The 26,770-nt window shown below is 40.2% G+C and overlaps 2 protein-coding genes across 4 annotated transcripts in view; both read right to left on the reverse strand.

The window, feature by feature from the left end:
• The window catches only part of mpped1 (metallophosphoesterase domain containing 1), a 150,189-nt gene extending 148,648 nt beyond the window's left edge, over positions 1 to 1,541 (reverse strand). The window contains exon 1 of the mRNA XM_033615274.2: positions 1,393 to 1,541. The gene's annotated coding sequence lies outside the window, so the exon portion shown is untranslated. The remainder of the gene's footprint in view (positions 1 to 1,392) is intronic.
• Positions 1,542 to 16,136: 14,595 nt separating this feature from the next.
• The window catches only part of scube1 (signal peptide, CUB domain, EGF-like 1), a 250,963-nt gene continuing 240,329 nt past the window's right edge, over positions 16,137 to 26,770 (reverse strand). For all 3 annotated transcript variants that reach the window (XM_078164991.1, XM_033614176.2, XM_033614175.2), the window contains one exon: positions 16,137 to 26,761. In XM_078164991.1, coding sequence (XP_078021117.1) covers positions 26,609 to 26,761 — 153 coding nt within the window. In that variant the 3' untranslated portion in view covers positions 16,137 to 26,608. The remainder of the gene's footprint in view (positions 26,762 to 26,770) is intronic.

The following is a 26,770-nucleotide window of genomic DNA, read 5'->3' on the forward strand; positions in this document are numbered from 1 at the left end:
TATGAGATGCATCAATCTAAATGCTTATTTTGCCAAGTCAGAATTATGTTTTAATTCAATGCATTATTTCTTAACGTGACAAAGACTCTCTTTTATCATGGTCCACACTGCCACAAAATATTAAAGACACTATGCAGACTTTATGGACAATGATGTTTCAGATGGACCTTTTAGGTATCTGCGATTAACTGAGTTCTTCTCTTAAATGAGAGAAATAAAGGACAGTCAAGTATCACAGAGGATCCAGATAAGGGGCCCCTAAATCCTATGGACCTCTACCTTGTTCAGTAATCCAAGAGAAGAGAAGAGAAACAAAGCCCCTGGCAGCAGTGGCAGTATGGACCAGAACAGTCCCACAGATAGAGCAGAGACAGTCCTGTACTGTACGGCGGGTATGTTGGCAAGGTTCTAGATAAATGAAGAAGCAGAGGAGAGGCTGTCTGATTGATGCTCTCTCCTCTCAGGCACATTCTCATATTTAACAAGCGCCCGTCACATTAAAGTGTGGCAATCTCCTCTGCTTATTCCCTCGTTTTCTGCTCCATATGGACACACACAGAAAATTAAAGTGCATCTGAGTGTGCTGTTGTATTACAGTGGGCCTATCTGTTTTGTGCATGGTGTGGAAATGTTAGAGATTGTGCTGGTGTGATCTGGAGCCTGAGAAATATGTTGAGTTCAGAAAATTCCATTTAGATAAATAATACAAGACACATTCAACCAAGATGGTAAAAAATATGGGGAAAAATGTTGTTTTTTTTCTCTGTGTGTGTGCTATTCAATTTACGTTACTGCCAATTTCACCTTTAATGTATTCACACACAATTTGTTTCAATTAATTACTTTGCAGGCAGAATTTTGCAAACCTTAATTAAAATCAGACATTAAATCCTTTAAGCTGAATTATCAAAGTGCTCAGTCAATTATCAGCTTCGTGCACATTTTTTACAAGCTTTCCTCCACTCTTAAGGTTCTGCAGCCTCTTCCAAGCTTTGTTTAACTCAACTAATAAAACTTTGGTCCCACAGGCTGCACCAACTGTCTCTTTCTGAGTAAGCCTCTCCAGCCTGTACCGTGCTCGGAGACTTTGCCCTTTTCGATGTGGTGCTACTGAAATCTGATCTGACATAAAAGCGTTCCGGTGAGCCCTGCAGGAAAGCCGTCTATCTGGGAATGCAAGCCTGTATTAAAATCCAGGCTACACTCAGGCGACCGCAGAGACCCCCTAACATGGGAGCAAAATTCAGATTTGGACATTCAGATGAGGGTCCCGAGCCGGAATGCACCCGGGAATACACAGCCCTGCAAGTCTCTGCTCCGGTGTCGCGTGCACGAAGAAGACACCTCTGCATAAATGCACCTAAAAGATGAATGAAGAGGAAACCAACCTACCGGCTCGTGCGGTCAACTGCAGTGAAGCTGCTCGGTGATGGATGTGGAGAGAGGACAGTGTGTGAGCTCACAGAGACGCGCTGGTCAGTTTGAATGCGTACCCCGTGGTGCACCGGTGGAGCGTCGTGGAGAGATCTGCTCTCTCTCTCTCTCTCTCTCTCTCTCTCTCTCTCTCTCTCTCTCTCTCTCTCGCGCTCAGTCCTGCCCACCGTATTTCCCGGTGAGCGGTACAATGAGGAGGAGCAGAGGAGGAGGGAGGGAGGACCGAGAGCTGCTGCGCGGCTCCACAGAGCTCATTCCCGGTCATACAGTGACAGAGATCACCGGAGGGTTTACAGCTCACACGGGGCTCACCGGGGCGGTGTCTAGATACTGAGATCCATGATTCCCCCACAACCCATATTTGACAGTAAAATTTTAGTCTTTAACATATCGTCACATTTCACGCTTGGCCACAATGACAAGTTTCCAGTATATATTTATTTATTCATCGGTGGGAGAAGTATTAAGATATTTATTTAGGCCAAAGTAAATGTACACTATTGAAAGTCCTGCAAGAAAAAAATGTACCTGAAGTAGAAGTACAACAGCATGGGCGTGCAAAGGGGGGGGATTACCTAGGGCCAGGGGTGAAACTATAGACAGTGCAGGCAGTGCGATTGCACCAGGACCACTCGGGTGGAGAGGCCCGCAGAGAAAGCAGGCCCTTGCATGTGATTCAGACTGCCTGGGAAATATGCCTGTTAATATAAATTATTTTTTGAAATTTTTTATTAATTTAAAAATTCAACCCAGTGTCACTCCAAAGTCATCGAAATCCAGCGCTTGGGCAGTGACTTCCGGCATCAGACACTGGCAAAAAAAGGTGTTTTTTAACGGGCAGGATGGGTGGTGGATGGGTCCACAAACACAGACTTTCACACGTGAAGGCAGTGTTCGCGTCCCAAAGCCAAACCCTAACCCTGTTCTTTTTTCCTCAGCCCAACTATGTGTGTTAGTTGTTGAGGGAAAAAAACGTCAATTTGCGTTGTTGTGCTAACATAGTGCATTTATTTTTAAAGACTATTTGTAAAGGGTAAATTTCCTGGGGAAATGCAAGTGTAATTTGAAAGAATACAATGCATGTAACAGGCTGAAGTTGACACGTCAACAACCAACGCATGACATATCTCAGTGTGGAAAGTCCATGACCAAACATTGATATGTGACAGCGTCGGAGTGAGAATGTGTTAAAAAATGGTGCCATTTGCTGTGCATGTCCTCAAAAAGGCAAACCCATCTGTGGTTCTCTCTTTTTTTTTTTAAATAGTCAGTAGCCATCTAAAAACAATGATATGCTTTTATACACAAGCTATAAAATAAAATAAATAAATAAAAACTATTCAATTGAATGATTCATTTCTTACTATTTTTGTCAGTTATGCAGTGATGATTGCTGGGTAATATGTATGTTGATGTTGTCCAATGTCAAGTCTCTATTTGTGTCAAGACAATACATGCACAACAGCTTGCATCAGGGCCCGTCATTATAGTGTGCACTGAGGCCTGTCGTAACTTCCCCATGCCACCGCCCAGGGCTCCAGTAGGAGGGGACTGGCCTTAAAAACCAAGGAATAATGGAATGATTGGTTTTGTTCACAATTTTTTATTTCCAAGTAATTAGTGCCACACAATGGCATCTGGTAGTTAGGATGGGCCTCAGTGCCAGATTTTGTGTCGAAACAGCTACTGTATAGATCGTCACATGATCAAGTACAGACTTGGTGTTGACAACATCTGCAAACATATTACCAATCATTACTGATTGGTCATTACTGCAAATCTATATATGACAAAAATACCAGATAAAATAAGAAATTACGGGTGGCACGGTGGTGTGGTGGTTGCTGTCGCCTCACAGCAAGAGGGTTCCTGGTTCGATCCCGGGTGCAGGAGCCCTTCTGTGCAGAGTGTGCATGTTCGCCCACTGTCAGTGTGGGTTTTCTCCGGGTGCTCCAACTTCCTCCCACAATCCAAAGACATGCAGGTTAATTGGTGACTCTAAATTATCCGTAGGTAATCAGTGTTGTCTCTACATGTCAGCCCTGCGATAGTCTAGCGACCTGTCCAGGGTGTACCCCGCCTTTCGCCCCTCTCCAGCTCCCCTGCGACCCTCAAGAGGATACGCGGTTAGAAAATGGATAGAAAACTATCAAACTTTTTGTGCCTAAGCGCACCAAAGAGCAAGCCAAAATATCAAGGCACACCTGTATTTATATCTGTGCACAACAGCTTATATAACGTGTGTTCTCTTATCAAGACTGTTGTTGTTGTTTGTTTTTATATCAAATAACAATTTACAACCAACTATTACTCATGAAATATTTATTAACAAAATGATTCAACAATTCATTTTAAGCTTTTTAAATATTACATCAAAGCACCAATAACACATCCATGTAAACAGGAAATAAGATAATGTAAGATAATGTGATGTGTTACACACTTATAATTCCCTCGTGCGAATGGCAATAAATAGGTTCCCCGTGAACGTTTTTTGAAATTAGATTAAATTAAATTAATTTTTTAGGTAGTGTTTGCCTCTTTATTGGGAAATGCCTGCTCACAATATACTGATTAAAAATTAAAATAAAATTTAAAATGAATTCCTAACTTTTTGTATAGGCCCAGTTGAATATTACAATAATAATGTGTGGTTATCACAATATCCCACAGCACACCTGAATTTGCATCAGGGCACACCAGTGTGCCTTGGCACACCATTTGAAAACCACTGGTTTATGTCAAATAAATACATAATTTTGTTTGTAGTTTTGTTAACATTTCACAAAAGATACACAAACTGAAAGGGGTTTGCCTTCTCAAGGGCATATATAGCAGATGACAGCATTTGTATTTCAATGTGAGCTCTTCTTTGAACACAGGCGTATTTCTGAGGTGGCAAGCTGAATCACTTGCAAGGTCCACCTACCCCATGAGCCCCAGTGCAACCGCAGTGCCTACACTGTCTATAGTTATGCCCCTGGTGCCACGACTAAATCAAAATTGTCTGAATAAATCAGTTGAAGACTGAACTTTGAACTTTGAACTCTTACCCCTTGAAGAAAATGGTTTAGTCCGACCCCAGACTGAGTCACAGTGACATCGCTCTAACAACAACAATCACTTCCAGGAAGAAAACAGGCAGTTGATTACAACTGTGGAGATATTGGCCAACTAAAATTGACAAACTTCTTGATTTCCTTCATTTTCAGCTGTAACATTTAAGGACATATAGTTAAACACAGTAGTCCAGCGTGTCTGTCATTTCTGCTGTGCTTATTTAATCTACTTTGGTCCTTTGTTATTATATTTGATAAAACCAAGTCTACTGGCATGGAAGCTAAACAATGCACTGCTGTGGATTGGGCTGCAGCAAAAATGTATTTTGGCCACCTAAAAAAATCACTATCAGTGTAAGTGTACGCTGTATTTGAATATTTTTTGTCAGTGGAATCTGGTGGCTTTAATATAACCGCTTCAGTTATCTGTTAGAAAAGACTGACAGCAAGGTATAGCAGTGAAAATATTCTAAATATAGGGTACACTTAAACTGGTTTTGTTTACTGTTTACCATTTACTGTCTGGTAGTGGTTAAAAACAACACAAACAGCACTGTTAGATTTTAATATATAATGACACAAGAAAAGTTCTACCTGAAAGTTATTTAAATAAACATTGTGATTCGGTCGTAATTCAGATTTGCTCTAAACGCAGCTAGAACCAAGGGAGTGGTTGCTTATGCTGCTGGAGCACCAACGTACACTGTCATGTCTTTCCCCAAGAAAGGAAAATTGGGGTTCCAAAAAAGAAAGAAAGACTTTGTAAAAAAAAAAAAAATGGAACAAGAGAGAAAGGGCACAGGGCCTACAGAGAGTACTTATGCATTGGGCCCAGACTATGGTGCTACACCCCTGTACAACAGTATTAGCAGATAAAAATATCAAAATTAAAAGCATTCTGATTACATTATTTATATTCAGCCCAATCACCAGAAAAATGTTGGCACTGTATGTCTCTGCAAACCACAGATTTGTTACATTTGTAGGAGACGATAACAAGCATCACAAGCATGAGTCCAAGCAAACAAACAATCTTCATGGAAACTTTCTGCTGTAAAATTTCTTTTAACCTTTTAAGGGATTCTGTGTAACAGTGTAAGTCCCTCAACTCAGGAAAAATTAAGCATAAAGTGTTATACTTAAGGAGAAAACCTAAGTTGTTTTGTGTGGTCCCTGTCAGAAAAAAATTGCAATAGAATCGTCACAATTTCCCAAAGCCAAGCTGACATTATGAATCTGCTTCTTTTGTCCAACAAACAGTCCAAACTAACATTCAGTTCAGTGTCAGGAAGGACAAAGAAAACCAACATAAAGCTGGAGCAGGGAGACTGAAAATTGTTGCCTTAAAATGACTTCCAACAATTAGTTGAATAATTGATTCTGTGGATTGACTAATCAGTTATTGGACTAATAGTTTCAGCTGTGGTTTTATATTGTCCCAGTGATATCCCTGCAGGGACCCATGCATCATTTGTTACAAATACAAGTCAGTTGCTTTCATTCATTTTCCCAAGTCATGCTTCGTTTTCCAGATGTGCATGAACCTGCCTTGACTCTCTCATTTCTCAAAATCACTGGGAGGGGAAAGAACAACTAAAGGACAGACATGACCGTGGACAGATTATGGGACAATGGGCCCTGTGCAGGAGAAAGACAGGGTCCCACCCACTCCCTATAGTACCGTCATTCTCCTTTTTATTTTAATGGGATGGCTGTAGGTTAACCTATCTGTAAAGTACTGCTGTTGAAAGTTGCTCCTGAACCTTTTTGTGTTGATACTGGAGATAAAGAAAGACTTGATCCTACAGCAAATCCTAACTGGCACACCTCTCTACCACTGGTGGAACAAGTATTTAGATCCTTTTGTTAAAGGAATACTTCACCCACAAAATGACCATTTGTATATCAGTTCCTTGCCGCATGTTGAATTCGTGAAGAAAATCTTGTTTTTTCTTGCATACCTCCACAGTGAACGGAGAATCCAAAAAACGAAATTTCTTCATGAATTTAATTAGTCAGGGTAGTAAGAGCAGCAAACTACATCAAACTATCAGTTTACAAACTCTCACACAACTCTTGCAGTATAGCTCATTTATCCAGTTGTAGACTCAATACTTCACAAACACATGCATTTTTGAGAGAGACTGAGACTGTTTGTACTGCCATATTTTAAATGTATTAAACATGATGTTTAGCAAAAATGCATGTGTTTGGGAAGTACTGAGCATAAAACTTGATAAATGAGACTGCATGAGATGTGTGAAGTTTGTGAATAGATGGTTTGATACAGTTTTGCTGCTGCTAAACATGGACCCCTATGACTTCAATTCATGTAGATTGTTCGCCTTTTTAGATTCATTCACAGTGGAGGCATGCAAGAAAAACAAAGTTTTCTTCACAAATTCAACGTAATATGAAGTGAGTAAATGATGAACAAATGATCATTTTGCAGGTGAAGTATTCCTTTAAAGTACCAGTACATGAAAATAAAAACAAGTCCTGCATTTAAAATCCTAATCCAGTGAAAGTCCTGTATTATTATCCGCAAAATGTATTTAAAGCATTAAAAGTAAAACTTTTTGTTCTGCAGAAAAATGCTGTGACTGTTATATTAGAAAAGAACAAAGACATTGTGTAACATCTGGATCTGAAAAGAAACTTCACATGTTAAATAAATGTAGTGGTGTAAGTCAGAAGAAAGATGTTGTGTCTGAACTGTAGTGGAGAAGAAGTATCAGGGTTAGGGTTGGGGGTGTGGTAATAGGGGGAAAGTGGGATTGATTACCCTCGGACCAAATGGAAGGGGAGGCCTTGAAAAACCTGGAGTGAAAAGTTTGGTTTTGTTTTAATCTTTTATTTCGGAGTAATTAGTGCCATAACTAAATGAAAATTGACTGAATAAATAGACTGAAAGACTGAACCTTGTATAAAACAGTTAGGGTTAGGTACCACACTTTACAATAGCCATAACTGATAAATGATAAATTGTTAATAGTAATTTTATTGTTAACAAACAGCAATGTGATGATGTAATATGATGTAGTGTTATAATTAACAGTTTTTTAACAGTTTATTGTTGCATGCGTTATGAAATTAATGATAGACCAGATATTTGTAATACTTAATACATCATAGTTGGTTTGTAAACTATCTAGAAACTTATTAATTTTTTTATGGGTATAAAAAAGTTGCAAATTAACAATATAATTTTAAATGGTTAGCAAATACTGTGGGGTACATAAACATCATTCAGGTGTCCATTATAAAGTTACAATATTTATAAATGCAGTATTTATGACCATGTAACAAGGTATTATTATGTCCAGTTTCAACTTTAGAATAGACATCCAAATAATGTTTATAGATGTTTACTAACCAATTAATAATGATTAATACAGTTTAAACAAATATCTGGTCATTTGGAAAATTACAACACAAGTGAGTGACTGCTCATGATGCTGGAGCACCAGTGTTAATGTCCAAAAAATTGGGGTTCCAAAAAAGAAAATAAAGAAAGGAAAGGAGACAGACAGTAAACTTACTTTGTAAAAAAAAAATAAAATAAAATGAAGGCAAAAGGTGCATGAGGAAGACATGGTTCAAAAGAGGAGGGACAGGGCTCCTACAGAGACTGCTTGTGCATAAGGCCCAGAATTTGGTGCTACACCCCTGCCCTTGGGCCCCTGGGCTTGTGAATATGACACTGTCTCACTGGTGTTACCATTTTGCATTGGTGTTCATTTACATTTCAAGTGCATTCTTTACTGTCTATATTTTCTGTCCATCCATCCACCTCTGAATCCCACTCAGCAGATGCAGACATTGTATTTTATTAGCAGATCTCGATAAGCTCCGTCCTGTTAAATCTTTACATTTGTGCTGAAATGAAAAAAGGAACTGACTCTCCACATTATTGGCCTTGTAAGGGATAATCAGTGAAATTACAGCATTACAGCATATCACCACCTCTGCTCCTGTTTATCCTCAGGTAATTGGACTGGGATTTAGGCTGGTAATGAGCTAAACAAATGGACTGCAATCTGGAGCTGAAACACATGCATCCATAACCACCCAAGTTAGGGTGGAAGCCTTCAGAGTCCCAGGTTGGAGTGAGTCCGCCATCTGCTGGCCATATATGGTCAATTTGTCAATGAATTAGAATGTACTGAACACAAATCACTCTGCTTCATCTGCCTCTGTACAGCACCTGCTGGGATGGTTAGGTGTGAAAATGTAAATACAAAAAGGTGAAACATGACAAAGTCTTGGAAGTTTATTTTTATAAACTGTTCCATCTCTGAATGATATCAACTCAGCTTCTCCAGTGATCTAAACATCCAAATCAACTTACTGTTCTTTTTTTCCTGTGGCTGATACACAGTCATAGACTGTATAAAATGCTAAATGTAGCCACCATGATGTCACCCATAGGCTTGTGGCTTGGAGCTAAAAGTGAGCATATTTGGATGAGAGGATGGAGATAACCCTAATGCTAGCTGCTAGCTTGGTTAGTACTGTGCATTTACAGCTATGGCCAACGATTAAAATGCTAATGTTAATTTTTGCTAGGGAAAAAAGGGTGAAACCATTGCATGTAGGCTACTAACCAGAAAAACTTTACATCCAACTCCTTACAACTCCTTAGCGGGTCCTTGAGTGTAACCAAACACTGAACAATATTTTAGTGAACTGAAAACACACTGAAATAGTGGCAGCTATGGCTATGCCTGTACTCTGTGATTCTGGGGTTATGCCAATTGTTACATTACTTACCAAACATTGCTGCCATGGTAGTGACTTGTCAACGGTTTTGGTCTCTATAGCTAATTTCAACATTCATGACAGCAGTACAGGGGATGATTTGTTTTTTATGATTCACCCTTTACATTTTATTGAGGACCAAAATTATGCATATTTAAGGGTGGGGCCGCTTGATTAACATGCTGCCTGTGTCATTGCTGCACTCTGTGAGTACGATCCACCCCTCGCTCCTCAACAGCTCTACAGTCTATGGGCAGTCTTTTCTGGTTGCAGAGCCCAAGACAAATTTCCCACTTTGTGAGACAATAAAGTAAATCTTGATCTTGACTCAGTTTTGGAGCCACTCTCAAGTGGATATCAGAGGAACTGCAGTTTCTGGCACCTCAGTATGTGCTTCTGTTTTTTAGCCCCGGATGTTGCCATTTGTACACAATGCAAGTGCTGCCATCATAAATACGTTAAATTATGTCTGAGTGTCTTTGTGCGGATGTTATATTGCAGTTGGGGAGAGAAGCAAACTAACAACAAGGAGAGTATAAAAAATATGCGTACACCTACCTCACTTAGTCCCACAGTTATACAAAAGGACTGCGGGAAAAATTGGTTATACAATCAGCATCATAGACTCTTCCAAGACTGCCTGAGTTAGCAAGAGCTAAAACAGGAACACAGCATACATTGTACATGAAAATGAAAATGCAGTGAAAAGGCACAATTCACCCATCAAACTATGACAGGGGAATAATCATTCTGCACCTACTTCATCATGAATGCACGTGAACACAAATAAAGTCCACAGAGTGATGAGACAGAGTGCACTTAGGAGTCCGAAAATCTGGGTCCATGTTGCCTGTACCATTTCACTCTGTCCTGTCCATTAAAAAAAGGCAAACAGAAAAATTAATCTTAAAAAAAAATAGATGTACCCCTACTGTAGGTTGACTTTACAAGTATTTGCACTGTCATTGTCCAGTATGACTTAAAAAAAGCAAAAGCAACAGTACTGTCAATATGTCTGTTTGTACTAAAGGCTACAAGTCAATCAGTGTGTTTTAGTCCTTTTTCTCTCTGATGTTTCAGACTTACATTTAGTAACATGTGTAATGGAATCCTGACAGAATATAATTGCATTTTCCTCCATTGCAGCGCTTTCAACATGAGCAATAGAATAAAAATAGAAACGGGTGTCCAACAAAAGTTCAGCTCAAAATGGCACACTGCATCATGTCACTTGCAGGCAGTTCGGACAGTCCAATAGAAAACAATGCAGTCAAAGTGTTACATGTTTCATATTTCCCTGCCCTATATGCACCAGACTCATCTGGTAATTAGACCTAACAGCAGGTCTTTCACATTGTTGTCACTTATTCAGCCCATGTTCTGTCTTTATCACTTCATATCCTGTGAACTTTGAGCAGAGCGACTGATGGAAGGAAGGCAACAAGATAGCAGAGGGAGAGTAATCTTAGCATCTGGCACGGTTGCATTTGCCTGCAGATGCTGGCTGCTGATTGGACGTCTTGGAAAGAGCACGTAGGAAATATCAGATCTGCCTGTCAAATATGATTCATGACCAACAGCAAAGTTGCTGAGGATTTACAGTAATATTCTGAACAGAGTGTGAACTCTGTCATTAAAGGACACTGCCACTGTCAGTCAGAGCTATAGGCCAGCTGGGTAAATATACTCACCATTCTGTAATCAGAGCTGGTGGAATTCTGTTGTGGATGTCTTACAAAGCAGCTTTACAATTACACACAACTGAACTGTTGTTCTGAAAAAACAAATTCAGAAAGACACAAGAAGAGGACATGGGTGCATCACCAAAGTTTGTAAGGTGACATGTTTATTTCCTGAAGCAAACTTTCTCTTCTCCTGTTGTCATGTAATGCAGGAGTGATATGAAAACACTCTGCTCAGGCCCAATGAAAACACACACACACACACACACACACACTGTGATCAAATCAAATGAAGGTGTCACACTGTGATGGATTATCTCACTGTCTGAATGCTGTTTTTTTAGACTTTATAGGAACAAACAACAGCAAATGGCAGCTTCTGATGGAGGAAAACAATATGGATATTTACAAGTCTGCTGATTTTGTACCTACGAGCCAGGAAAACCCACGGAAGACAAAGGATAGCAAATATGTTACCTTTTGTATGAATTCTGGGCCACTGAGTGTCATTGTGAATGTTAATGCAAGCAGTGACGTTAGTAGAAATCAGACTGTTGTCTCTCAAATTCTGTGTGACTCACACTTAGAGTTTTGGCAGCTATTGCTTGAGTCAATTCATGATATTCAGAATGAAATCAGTCCCAATGATGGTTACCAGTCTGCAAACAGAAAATAGATTTGAGACGTGCAGTTACCAACTCCAGCTCTCTACCATGATCAAATGACTAAAACCCCATTTCCACTGAGCAGTATGGCATGGTTCAGTTCGGTATGCTTTTTTCCATTTCCACTGTGAAAAGTTGTGGATGGTACCAATGCAACTGTTCCGTACTGTCCCCATTTTTTGTCACCCCTCTGTTGGGGTAGCTAGCACACAGATCCGGTACAAAAAGGTGGAGCTGTGAACACTGCAGTTGGTTGAATGGTAAATAGTGGACGGTCACTCTGCTCAGAACTGAGCTGTGGCTGGTTTTGAAGCTCATGCAACCAGTCTATGGGGGAGTGTTTTATTAGCAAACTGTAACTATAAAATGAAATGAAATTGCTGTCTCTCGCAGCAGGTGAAGTCAGAGAAAAAAACAATTTCATTCACTGGGCCGACTGCTGGCGACTTTTAAGGTGGAACGTGAACTTTAAATGTCTATGCATGAGTTGACAATATTAATCAGTCAGCACACCTTAAATATCACTGTGACAACGTTGATCATTCTATTAGCTTTTATATGACATACACTTTTAGTAATGAGAAGATCTTCAAGTGTTTATATTTTCAACCAGCAACAAGCTACAGCATATATCCCAATCCTCACTTGGAGATAAAACAAGAGTGTCATTCCTGTGACTCCCGCAACCCCTGAGCTTGTCTTACTCCGAATTCCACTGGATGCGTGTCCGTTGCAACACCCACTGCGTGTGCAACTTTGCCGGACAGCGGGAGTCACAAGAAACCACAAGATCTCGCGAATTCATGCATAATCATGCGATATAACAAGATGTAGTTTCTATAAACAGAACTACAAAACCAGAGGAGTAGTAGGAAGACATCTCAGTGCACCTCCATGATTAACGTCTCCTTGTCCATGGTGTCAACGGGGTGAAATGACGTCTGAAAACCTCTGACCTGTTGACTTCAGGCCTGCCCCCGCCCATTATGAGGTTTTCAAGGTGTAGTGCAGGGATATAGTGAACACTGTGTATTTTATTTTGAAAATTAACTGGATGTTTTATTTTGTTTCTGTGCACGACTTCCTGTCCCGCACGATTTGCTCTGTGCTGAATTGCTGCGTTGTGCTCCGGCGCAGAGGTTGTGCTAGACTTTTTCATCGCCAGTCATTTTGACCGACAGGGTCGTAAAATCCGGTCATAATCTATTTTTACCGGTCATTTTAATTTTTGTTCTTAAATGATAATAAAGATATTCAAAGACATTTAGTTTTCATTCGTTCGTTTTTAATAAATCCAACAAGCAAGTTAGAAAGTGTGCATTAATAAGGACACGAACGAAAAGATGAACAGACATCCACACACCGCAGCGCTTCAGTTCGGCGTCTGGTCTACAGGCGAGCCGCGAGTGCTTCTGTCAAGCTGGATAGAGCGGATCGTACCAAACAGGAAGTCGGACACAGAAAAGACGAGAGAATCCGGCCAATTTTCAAAATAAAATAACAACAGCACACACTGAGGAACGTGAGGGAATACCATGTTTATAATTTAAAATAACACAACAGTGCATAATCGAACACATTTTTCAATACCCTAATCACTTCATTACAATTTTAATTTTGTGTCACTGAGCCTACAGACTACATAAATAAAATGGTCAGAACAATATGCCCTATTCATTCAGTGTTTATCCAACACGCTCAATACATGGGCATGCAATGACAAATTGTCATTAACTTATTACGTTATAAAAAACGATTAAAATATGGACTTACCCATGTTTAAAATGACCTGTTGAAGTGAAAAAACGAGTACTGACGGGAACAGACGAGTGGAGTCGATGTTTAACCGGCGCAGAGAGCGCAGGAGAAATGCGCTGCCTGTGTGGACCGTCAAGTGCCTGCGTGTATACTCGCAGGACTTCTGCGGCACTAACGCATCTGGTGTGTCCAGGCCGTTATGTTAACAACGCTACATGAAGCAGATGAATGACTTTTTCTCTGCAGTGTGAAAACGGCAGCCACTTAAACCACTGACTGTACATTCCGCCGCCAAGTGGGCAGGGGTGGTAATTGCAACCGGTCAAATGACCGATGGCCTTCAGATTTTCCGGTCATTGTTGTAAAAAAACGGTCAATGACTGAGAATATCCGGTTAACACGACCCCTGCTCCGGTGTCTGGCAAAAATAGAAGTCATGCGTATCTGTTGCAGAGGGCTCCGGAGCGCTGCAACTGTGACGGGGCCGGAATGCAGAGCAGCCGCAGCCGGTGGAAGCACACACGTTGACTAGAATTGAAACGTATCGGCTCCGCTGCCGTTCCGGAGCGCAGACACAACCAACACGCACCTGGTGGAATTTGGGGGTAAGGACTAAATGCACACACCTGCTATTTTTATATATCTCATCGACAGAGACTCTCATGGCAGCCTGTTTTATTTTGTTCAGAAAATGTCGGCATGCAACCCTGTTCTGTGGACAATAAACGAAGTGAAGACTTCCCTCTGTGTCACTCGTAAGGAGAAAGTGAGTGAGTGACAACCCTGTCCACATTTAAAAGCACTGTTTGCGGTGGAAACGCTAGGGTCTAGGCACCATGTCTTAAGGGTTACTTTTGGTTCCAAGTTACAATACCGAAAGTGTTTGCTGGAAATGGGGCTAAACATACCTCTTTTCCACCAAACTAGCTCTCGGGTCACACTCTGAAATCATCAAAAAAAGTTGCATGGTTAGTGACTTGTGACGATATACACTGACAAAAAAAGCCATCCTTTCACATCAGCATGATACACAGCAGGCTGGAGTTGAACCCCGGCCGCTGCAGCAACAGCCTTGTACATGGGGCGCCTGCTCTATCCACTAAGCCACCAACACCCCAGCCCTTATTGTTTAATAGCACCTGGCAGCATCAGGAAGAAATGCAGTGGGACAACAACAAAAGTTAAGGGGGCTGAATCCAGAGAAAGGCGAGTGGGAGGGGTGGTGGATGGATCCAACTACCACTTTCACCTGGGAGGCTTGTGTTTGCTTCCTGTAAGATTCTTCTATATCAGTGTGTTAAAACTTCCATACCTCAATGTCTTATGTAATTACAGTCATTCTGACTGACTTTCAAATGAGACCATGCATGTACATGTACTAAAAATGGAACAAGAGCAGCTTACAGCTTCCTTTGGGTATGCTTTGGATAAGTGTTTTAGGTGAATTTTATAGGACTGTGAATATAAGTAATGTTAAAAAGATTAAAAGTAAAAACAAAAACTGATTTATTTGCTTTATTTGCTGTAAATATATAATAATTTAGGTTGAATGACTCTGAATTAAGCTTTGTGGCTGACAGGGTTGTGCATGTGCATCCCCTATTGTGGGCTGCCACTGCTTCAGAGAGAAGTTAAAACCAACATACTCAAAACTGCACACATGGCCAATCACTGTGTGAAGTGGGTGGGACGGGATTATCAGATTATCCTGTTGAAACAATACTCACAAACATGGATAATTTTTTTATGAAAAACCCATTTAATTATTTTTATCGGTGGATATGAATATGGATAACTTACTGGGTATTGTTAGCTCTAATTGAGCTAACAATATGTAGCATCTCCATAATGACAAAAGTTCAGACATTTAGATTTGTATGATCAATCTAAACAGCTAATTTATGTTAGCTCAAGTGGGTAGCCAAAAACCTGTTTTTATATACCCAAAAAATTTCTATAAAAATGAACTGCTTGGCAACCAGACCAGGTGTCTAACTGAGACAGGCCTTTATTTGTCAAAATGTGTAGCCACACCAGGCTAGTTAAAGGGACTGGGCGTTTCACTGGGACTAGGCTTTTAATTGAAGATTTACGGTAGTTTCAATACAGAAAACTATATTGTGTGAAGCATAATTATACTTTCAGGGTTCTCAAATCTATCTGGTCCTCACCTGGGACAAATCCAACAATGACTCAACAGCTTCCCTCCGTGGAGAACCTGCAGCCTGCTGTCGGTGAGTTTGTACAGTCTGTGGTTACAATTCAGTGACATGACATGCTTCATGAGCTGAAGCAACAGTCCTAATCTCTTACTGCTATTTTAACAGGAAAATGCAGTCACCTCACAGCAACCAGCAGGATCCATAAACTCCTGGGAACCAGTGAATGTCACTTTACCTACAGTGAGTAAGTGAATGTGCACAGGAATTGTAGATATCCTAACAGCAGAGTGGTTCAAACAGGTTATCTCTTTTCTCTTTTTCTTTTAAGTAAGACAAAGAAAGAGAATATGAATGGAAAAAAACATCAGTGTGGATGATGATGAGTGTTTCTGATGGAGCATCCAGATCTGCTGTACAGATTGTACCGCTTGAAGATAAGAGCAATATTAGCAGCATCAGCTTAATTTTCCAGAAGCATACTTCAGGCTGGTTGTGTGTAACAGCACATAGAGCCACATCTGAGGAGAGATAAGAGATATAATGAGCAGATAGGAGCCACTCCAAGGGCTCCTATCTCTCTGTTTCTACATGGACATACAAAAGAGACGACCTGAGTGTGTTTTCTGCTACTGTTTTATTTAATTTGTTCAGTACTGGAGTTTCATGGACCAAACAATGGCACAACACTGCGTTACAGTTTCTTTCTTTGGGTACAACCGACTAACACAAACGTTAAAATTATTCATCTACAAATTGGACTAAAGCACACACACACACACACACACACACACACACACACATGCACACGCACACGCACACACACAGTCTCTTTCTCTTTCACAGGCGCCCAGCACAAAAACTCACTGCTTACACACACACACACACACACACACACACACACACACAGATACTCACACACTTACTGCACACTCATACATTCTCACACTCGCCCATACACACACCACATGTACTCACCATTCACAACAGAATACATTCTCAGGAAGAAAAAAAAACAGTCAATTATAAATTTTAGAGCATTTCATATGTTTTTTTTTTTTTTTAATCACACTCATGTTGAACAGTTCCCACCTCAAACAGGAAGTAGGCCACACCTTAACTTGTCTGTGTGGTGACTATTTGTCAAGGCCTAGAACAATACCTAATGACAGGATGCTTTTGTTTTGGGAAATTATCTCATGATCCAGTGACCTCACTGTCATGTGGGTTTACAATTAAAGAGTATATCTACTTTCAGGGGGGTGATTATCAACCAATGCCTGTAAAAATATGCCTAATTGAATACATTTTTTGCCATTTTGTTATTGGTTTTCATCGTTTACCTTATTTAGAATAACCCCCTTGACTTGACCAGCTCAGAGCTCTGCAGGACCGTACCTGTGGTTTTGTCTGCACAGCACATTAAATACAAATACATCATTGCAGACCGTTTTCAAAGTACAAGGTTTTAACTGATTTCTTAACTAGTTTCCTGTCTCATGGGTTTCATTTCAGTATACTGTGACAATCAAAAGTTTGATGCTAAAAAAGCATTGCTTTGTAGGGCTTTGTAGGATGTTGTTGGGGGGGGGGCACATATGAAATGGGGGGTTTAGTATCCTAACACAGGAAATTTTGGGCATCAATTACTTAATTTCCTGTGTTTTTGTGAAATTTTCCTTTTCCTTTTTGCCTTTTCTGCATCAATTTGTGGTGTACATCTCTTTAATTTTGTCAAACTTTAAGTCCAGTTTTCTTGCTTTTAGTGGGGGGGACATATGCACATATTCCAAATATTCAGGGGGATAGTGTAGAGGTTGTGTTTAACATGAAGCTTACTGTGTTTGACTGTTTTGTTAATTCTGGCAATGAGATTGGTTTAAAAAGCTGCTGCTCAACAGCCGAATAAAAGAAAATCTCAGTATGTCCCAGAACATAGCAGAGGAGGACTCTGAATATGGTCCATGCTTACACATGCATTACTGCACAAACACAGCTTACAAAAAATAAAGAAAGTAATGATGCACTGTGGTGGATTATTTATCTTTAAGAAATAGTTTGACATTTTTGGAAACACACTTACTTGCTTAGTAGCCCAGAGTTAGATGAAAGAATTAACAGCCCTCTCACTTCTATATGGCAAATGTGAAGCTACCATGGGCAACCAGTTAACTTATCTTAGCACAAAGACTAGAAATGGGTAAAACAGTTAACCTGGCTCTGTTCAAAGATAACAAAAGCCACCAGTCAGCTTCTGCAAGATCACTTATCAACATATTTTCAACACATTCTCACTCTGAACTAGTCAAATACCAACATTTGGTCAGTGGCTCTACACCTTCAACTATGATGCTCTAGGTACCCTCCAGCATTAGTTGTGAATGCTCTGGAATGGTGTGTCAATTTACGCTTGATACATGCACTGTGTCTTTTTAAAATAAACTTCAGTTTTCACAGAAATTGTAGATTCATACAGTTTCTTTTCAAAAGAAACTTAGAATTTGATTAAAAAAATGTTTTAAGGTTAATTTCCTTAGGTTTAGGCAACAAAAGCACATGGTTAAGTTAGGAAAAACACATCATGGTTTGGCTTAAAGGGCCAGTGTGTAAAATGGGTTGAAAACAGTGACATCAGTGGTCAAATTCTAGATTGCAGGGCTCACTCGCTCACCCCTCCCGTCGGGTAAATGACGGTGGCCTCGTAGGGACAAAAAGCCTTGCGCACGAGTTTTTCAGGAGTAGGTCTATCTAGCGACGAGGTGAATGTTTATTTAGAAATCTAAGCCATGTTACGATATTGTAATGAATCCCTCATGAGCAGGAGACCAGAGGAGCGTTCGGGAAAAAGGCCCGTTTATTTGAGCACTCCAGAAACTCTGGTAACACTCCAGGGGGTAAAAGACGTCCCAAACTCTGACTCTTCTAGCGTAACAGACACACTTCATAACTTTACACACATACTCGTTTACCATTCCGAGTTGGGACCTCGCTGCTTCACCAAGCTCCAGCCTGCACACTGACTGACAGGGTAGCCGGTAAACAGAGCTCAGCTGTTTATTTAGCCCAGCAATATCTCCGGACTATAGTAGCTGCAATGGACGACTTTGAACGCGATTTTGAAGAGTTTGTTGTAGCGGACACAGACCCAGAGCCATACCTGTTTGAGCCGGAGCATACAGATGAGGAACTCCATGTGTTTGATGCTGAGCGGGCGAGAAGAGAGGCTGAATGCACAGAATGGGATTCGGTGCTACTGCTACCATCGTTGGGGAGATATATCATCAGGAGGAAAAGCGCCGCAGAGAGTGCATCACAAGGAGTGAAGTTGCGTCTTCTTTTCCTCGCAGATGACGGTTCGGGTTCATTCTCTCCTGTTGCGTGGTAAGTGTGGTCCATTCGCAAACTTTATAACTATAAAAACTTTTCACTACTCTCTATCGACGAACTACTAACACTCTCTGCTGTTTCCTCCTCCTTCTTCCTTCCTTCCGCTGTCTTCGTTGGTTCATTTATACACACGAAACGCGTTTTCTGGCTGGCTGGATTGTCCGCTCGGGCTGCCTTACATACATGGCGGCGCAAGATGGCGACCTCTCTAAAGCAAGGCCTTTGCTATATATATATATATATATCTATAAAAGCATAATTATAAGGCTAAGAAAACCTAACGAATTTTATTTTATAGTGATTATACACTTGTATAAACATATTAATGGGTAGAATATTCAGATTGAGATTCAGATTGACAATAAACCATGCCAAATATTACACACTGGCCCTTTAAAAAAGTACATTTGTTACTAACATTATGTAATGTTGTTTGACCCACCCAATGTGGACTTTCATGTAGTCCACATTCTAGTAGTTGCTCTGAGAGTCAAAAAGTGCCTCAGCTCAGTATGTTTCAGTCTGCTGCTAAATGGCGCTTTGATGCATCGGTTTTCTGACGCTAAAGGCCACTGACAAAGGGTTGGTATTCGACGAAATGAGACTGAGTCTGGGGTGAAATTTTCTATACAGATAAATCTATTCAGATATGACGTGTTAATCAGTGGGCTTTAGAGGTGCTGGTAGGCAGGAGTTCTTCGCTTTGGACAGATCCAGACTAACTGTTTCCCCCTGTTTCATGTCTTAGCCAAGCTAAAAGACTGTTGGCTTTAGTTATACATTTACCATACAGACATGAGAGTATCAAGCCCATGATACATGAACATATTATGTGTTTATGGGCAGGAAATTATGTTCAAATTATGTGCAGGCAACACAAAAACAGTGCCAATGCAAAGTCAACGAGGATCTGTTCCCGTGGTGGACACACAAATTAAATAAAAAGAGCAAAAAATCTGCATAGCATGTGTAGGAGGGATGGTGGATGGGTCATACAAACATGGACTTTCAACCAGGAGACCACTGTTCATTTCCAGGGTGAAACCAAAAGTCAATCTGGTGACGTGACTTTACGGACCTTACACAAAGTATGCAAAGTATTTCATGTAGGTACTTTAACCCCTTCTCATTCCCTGGGTGTCAAATATTAACACTTTGTCACGCCCCTTGGCATGTGATGTCGATGCCAAATGCAGCCTTTTATGTCTTTATGAGACCCACTAGGTTTTCAATTAACTCCAGTGTAAACCCATCTGTGGCCATATTTGACGCTGAAAGCAACTTTTGTAGTATAACGAGTGAGAAAGTCCGTATATGGTGAGAGGGAGGGGAGGTAGATGGGTCAAACAAAACTTGACTCTCATCCAGCAGATCACAGTTTGTGTCCCTTGTGAAACCCAAAGTCAGTGTTATTTTAATCTGGTGTTATGCAATTTATGTGAGATCATCGTGCAGTGATGTAACTTATTTTTACCCTCTTTTTCCTAAACCTAACCAAGCAGTTTTGTCGCCTAACTGTCACTGATCCACAACACGGGCTGTCATCACGATTTTTTAGTATGTTTTCCTACATAAAGCAGTGTACTCAAATTTGCACATATCCCATATATTTTGAAAGGCTGCAATCACATGACCAATGCCCTGATGGCAGTAAACAAGGAAGCTGTCACAAGTGCTTGTACGGAGGCAGGCTGTGTGAACTCTTTTTATGGCCTAAAGTTAACCTCTGTAACTTTACGTTAATTATGTAAATTTACATTATGGACTTAATGGTATTCTTGGGTCGCAAATTTGTAGGATATCATACAAACTGTTGTGCATGCATTTTTCATAGGATGTCATACAAACTGTTCTGTGAGAGTATGCTGCACAACATTAACCATATGTCACAATGTGTTAGCTGTGCAATATACACAGATGCTAAGGGGTGCCCTGTGCGTCACTAGGAGACACTGGGGGGCATGACAAAGCACTGGTATCTGACAATGTGTAAATGAGAATGGGTTGGTACTTCACATAACTATGCAGGTTTACATCATTTATGTCCTGTATGCAGCTATTTTAACTGAAACCACAATCTTTTCCAAACTATTTTTCCAAACTGTTTTTTGTTGTTTTATTCTCTCCCTACAAATAACTAAACTGGAATCCCATCTTTAACCATGTCAACGACGTGTTGAAACTGTGAATGTTCGCAATAGACTTTGCATTGGCATTGTTTTTGTGTTGCCAGCATGAAATTTTAACACATTTCATGCCCACCATCACATAATAATTATGGAGGCTGTGTGCATTTTCAACCCGGTCTCACTCCCAAGTCGTTGACATCAACATCAGACACCAACGAAAAAGCCCATCTTTTCATGTCAGCGGCCTCAGGAGAGGGAAACCCTGTTCTTTTTTCCTTAACCTAATAACGTGCGTGTGTTGGCCAAACGTAATCGTGTGTTTGTTGTTGAAGGACAAAAGCTTCAATTGGCTGTGTTGTACCGACGTAGTGCATTTATTCTGAAAGACCCTGTATGCAAACTGTACATTTCCTGTGAAAATGGAAGTGTATTTTTAAAACAGACAATGCATGTAATAGGCTGAAGTTGACACGTCAACAAACGCATCCAGGGTACCTTGCGCATCATATCTCGAAATGGAAAGTCCATGACCCAACGTCGATATGTGATGAGCTCGGAGTGAGAATGTGTTGCCATTTTCATGTTACTCTGGCAGAAATCTAATCATCTTAACCCAAACTACATTTTCTTCCCAAACTTTAACCAATAAATCTCTTTCTGGCAGAAAGCCCTGAGGGTGCAGTATACTGAAATGAAGTGAAAACATTGGCCACCTGTAAAGTAGGGAACTTAAAACCCTAGGCTTTCGAACATACAAAGCAGTATACATGATTTGATGGGCTAGAACATGTAAAACCTCCAGTATGGTCCTTACATTTCTAATTGCTGAGCTTTAATAAGCTCTAGATGAGCACTGACACTCCCTTGTGTTCCTCGTGCTCAGCACAAAGACTAGAAGCTTCCTCTTCTCATGAATGACACACTTAACGTGAGTTAAATTTCTAGAGGAGCTTTAACAACAATACGGAATGTTACATTTACATTTGTATCATGTTTCAGGGGGAGGCTTCTTTATGAAACGACACAAAACACAGATAAAGTTCACTGGCTTACAGGAGACGCTGCAAGTGCTACGAACACACATACACTCTTATTCTGACTGTGACCCTGCCACTACATTCACCTCCAGACTGACACTCCACTCACACCATACATGTTTTTATCTCCAGTCGCATTGTGCAGATATAGAGCCCATCTTCAATACATGGTATAGGATTTCATAGACATATTAGTACCATTGGGATTGACACAGAAACATTTAGTTGGGTTATAAAAGAAAAGCATAGTATACACACTATACTTCCTACTTAATGGAAAGAGATTGCATCTGGTTGAATGCAGATTTTGTAAATAGTTTTTTTAGAAACAGGCATATACTGTGTGTAGTGTGTAAGTGATGCCATCATACAAGAAGCTTTAATGATGATGCTCCTTCTCTCTGGCAGCTATAGGACATGTTTGAGGGATGAAGCAGGACTTGGTAGAGAAAACAGACAAACTGTGATGATGGTGGCAAGTTTAAGTGATCTATTGCTTCCACTGCCTTTACTCTGTGCACATTAGTTTTGAGATACTGAAGCTTTTTTCTTGCTGTGTGTATGAATGAGACTTGAAGCAACTGTAACTGAGGGATTTGGGGGTCACTGCAAGCTACAGAGTGAGGACAAGGAGGAGACACTACCATCTTTCTCTCTCATCACCACCACATGTGGCACATTTTCAAAACAACACAAAAAAGGTAACAAATACGTAACTTAGATCTTTTTTTTCCCTACAGTTTAAAATATAAAATTCAAGTGCAATTAAAGTTCCAAATATTAGTTACATCACATACATTTCTCTCTTAAGTAACAATCTGTTACTTGCAGGTAGTTTTTCTCATCTTGTTATATATCTTTTTTATTTAAAAAAATTACAATATAGATTTTATGATTCACCCCATTTATTATTTCCCTGTGCTCACATGGATAAAGCACCCACTTAAGGTGGAATGTTTTAGATTTCCCCACTTCAACATTTATTTATTTATTTCAAATTGTTGTTTGGTGTTAAATTATGTTTTAAGTGCACCAGTTATTTTCTCATGTCTGTGTCGTGCACACTGGGGCCAATAAAGAAATCCAGTTCAGGATACATCCATGTACACTTTGTGGGCCAATACGTCTCAACATATCATGCATGTACTTGTGTGTATGTCTACACAAACACATGCGTATAACACATCTGTATGTGCGTTGTACATCTGTGATGTAGGCTTCTGCAAGTTCTGACATGTTCAGTATAAATATTACAAAAACAAAACAACAACACAGAAAACAAAGCAGAGCAAAATAAAATGAGAGAGGTGGGGGAAGGGAATACAATAATGTGTTAATGAAGGTGCAGAAATCTGTAGATGGTTGGGAGAAAAGAAAAATCAATATATAGTGTGCAAAAATAGGGTTTGACCGATATGATACTGTCCATTTACTAAATACTGGGAGTACCACTTTACCATAATATGTACAGTGACTTTAGGAACACATGATAACAATAATTAGTGAGCCTGTTTATACCTGCTACTAACATGAATTTTGGGTCAACCAATCACCAGTGGACAGCCCCAAATACAAGTGTAAACGACCACAAGGATGCGCTGTGATTCGATCACTCGAACCACTTGCCAACGTGGTCTGGGATGCATTTGACGTCATATCTATCAATCATTTATTTGTCACGTGGAATTATACAAGGTAAGACTCCAGTGAAGTGATCCCATCAGCTCCTTTAACTTGTGCTCTGCAGTTAAGTCCTTTTTCACATCTTCTTACATTGTTGGCTGCTGCCTTCTAATTGTCTATATTACTGGATGGTTCTGGTAATTCATGGTTTCTGGCTGTGGAATCATTTAACTGTCCACAAATACTGACACATCCGCATGGTTGCTCCAGCCAAACACTGGCAGGGGCTCCTCTCTACAGCCAACTCTTTAACGTTATAGTAGTGATACACAGCAAGAGCACAACAGCATATCACAACTACACCATCAGACCAGTCTTTATGCACCACAAAGCACACACCTCCTCTCCCTCTCTTGACAGAGTCCTTTACTCAGCATAAAAAACCTTCTGGTTGAATGGTGCTGTCCAGAACTTAGCTTAAGTTTGGTGAATCAGAGGATATTACACTTTGTAATAATCAGTTGGAAAATGAAGCAGGCATGGAAGTCATCCAGTTTATTCAAGTGCCTGTAGGAAGGGAAGCATGATGCTAGTTCAGCTGGTGTCCATTCCTTCTCTATCTTTCTCTGATGTTTATTGATGTTACCATTTAAAAACCTTAACCTCTAGTCAGCAGAAGGACAGTTTACAGACTAATGAGTTGATTTCCTCATCCTGATGAGTGACCCACAGCCACACGCCACCACCTTCCAAAGCCAACAACAGAAAGCGCCACCAAGTCTTGCATAAAAGACAAACTACTAGACATAGACTAAATTTAGCACAATTTTAACAGAGCTGAGAGGTGACTGGAAGTATCTGCGCCTACTTTTGTGGTGTCATCACCAATGCCCTCCCCATCAAGGAATACATTATCAGTGCAGGGTTTTTTTTGGTGACAGTGCACTAACGCTCTATAACTTACCCATTTTACAAGTTAGATTAAGTGTTGCGTGACCACCCATCATTTTGCCCTATGAAGGGAAATGTGCTGAATTCTGCTGACAGCGATATCTCCAGCGTTACTGACAAAACTGCTAATATGACATGCAAGCATGCTAGCAAGCAGCTAGCGAGAGTGCGGATGTAACAACTGCGAATGCGGCTGTAAGCATTAACAATGCTGCATTCAATTTACTCCATTTACCTTGGAAGTTGAAGGTCGGAGCTGGGATTGATGTCACACTGAAGTTGACCACGTTCCACTACGGCAAGTTCGAAAACCAAGATGTTGTTAGAATTACCAGTCTCTGGCCAAGTTAGCCATTTTTCATAAAACCAGTTGATAACAACATATTACACGATATTTTGTGCATACAAACAGCGAAGCAACATGTCCACAGATAGAAGTTTGATAGTACTGTGTGTATGACTGATTTAATGAGACACAAACAATACAAAGGTGCTAAACGGTGCATTACAACAGCTTTCACTACTGTTGTGAGCAGTCATACTGAATTTTGAAGTTGGGGTTGAGGTTTCTCCAACTTTCCGAATCAGATAATAGACTTCAGGAGGTATTCCCTTTAAAATTTTAAACTGGTAACCCGGAAATTCTGACATCCGAAAAATATGAGATGCATTATAGACACAGGTTTGTCTCAGCTGTCCACTTGTGATCAGATCACCAAACACATGCTAACACCAGATGTGTTTTCATTCTTTACACATTACTACTAAACAATATTTAAAGAAATAGAAATTTTGGGATATTTACTTTCCTTCCAATAACACTCATATCCACGCACTAAATGTAAAGCTATAACCAGCAGCCGGTTAGCTTAAGGAAACAAATGGAAACACGTAGTCTTGCTCTGTCAGAAGGTACAAAAAACCAATTGCTTTTACAAGGACGAGAAAGGAGCAGGGGGTCACTGCCCCTGGCCAACAACTGATTACACAAACCAAAAATAACCTGTTAATAAATGAGCTTCAGAGTTGCTGGTAGAAGGATTGTGTTGCCTCTGGACAGAGCCAGGCTAGCTGTTTGACCATCACTAGTCCTTATGCTAAGCTAAGATGGCTGTTGCTTCATATTTAGCATACACACATACGAGTGGTATCAACCTGCCAACCCAGCTTGATTTGCCTTGTTAACTTTCAGGCTAGTCAATAACAAATGTTAAAGTAAAATAAAAAGCCACTGTAACACCTAATATACAGGCTGCCTTTCATGATATGATGTGCTTGTTACTGAAACTGACCTCTGACAAAGCATGTGAAGGTCTGACCATGTTTCTGAACTCATTCATATCTACTCTTCATTTTGTTGCAAAGTACTTAACTTGGAATTTGATTTTCAATTACATTCACCACCAATATTGCAGATATTGCACCTTCACTGACATAGCCTTAAGGTTCTTCTAAATGTTACCATACCAAACTGAAAAAACTCGATACTTGAACATGTTTGGTATAAAATGGTCAAATTTAAAGAAACAATATATACACACACACTATATATATATATATATATATATATATATATATATATATATATATATATATATATACATATATGTCAGGCATCTTCTGCTACATTATAAAAATCATAAAATGAATGCTGGCCTGCAAAAACCCATATCGGTCAAACCAAAAAGCTGCACTAACTGGAGGGAAGGGTGTAAGTTAATGATGTGTTACTAATGAAAGGGGTCAAAGATGAGGAAAGGCATCATGTGACAAATAGGATTGAGGACAAATACAGAAAATGAAGATGTTTAGTCATAGAACGGGTACATCAATGTATTGACCCAAGCAGGGTAGAAGTAGACACTGGGGGTGGGGGTGGGGGTGGGGGGTTACATTTAGGTTGCTGGATTTGGATTGACGCAGGATGACAAGGGTCTTTAACAGTACAGTGGGGAGGCCCCATCTATTTGTATGGCCTTAGGAACCTGGTGACTTTGGAGCGCAGCAGCTTGATGAAGGAGCGAGGGAACATCTCTTTGGACTCCTGTGCTGTGTACCTGAAGTAGTTCTGGGGATGAGCCAACACATCAAACAGGGCCTTTATCAGCTTCTTGTCCTGAAGGGA

This window comes from Epinephelus lanceolatus, chromosome 23, assembly GCF_041903045.1.
Source record: "Epinephelus lanceolatus isolate andai-2023 chromosome 23, ASM4190304v1, whole genome shotgun sequence".
In the NCBI taxonomy this organism is placed as follows: domain Eukaryota; kingdom Metazoa; phylum Chordata; class Actinopteri; order Perciformes; family Serranidae; genus Epinephelus; species Epinephelus lanceolatus.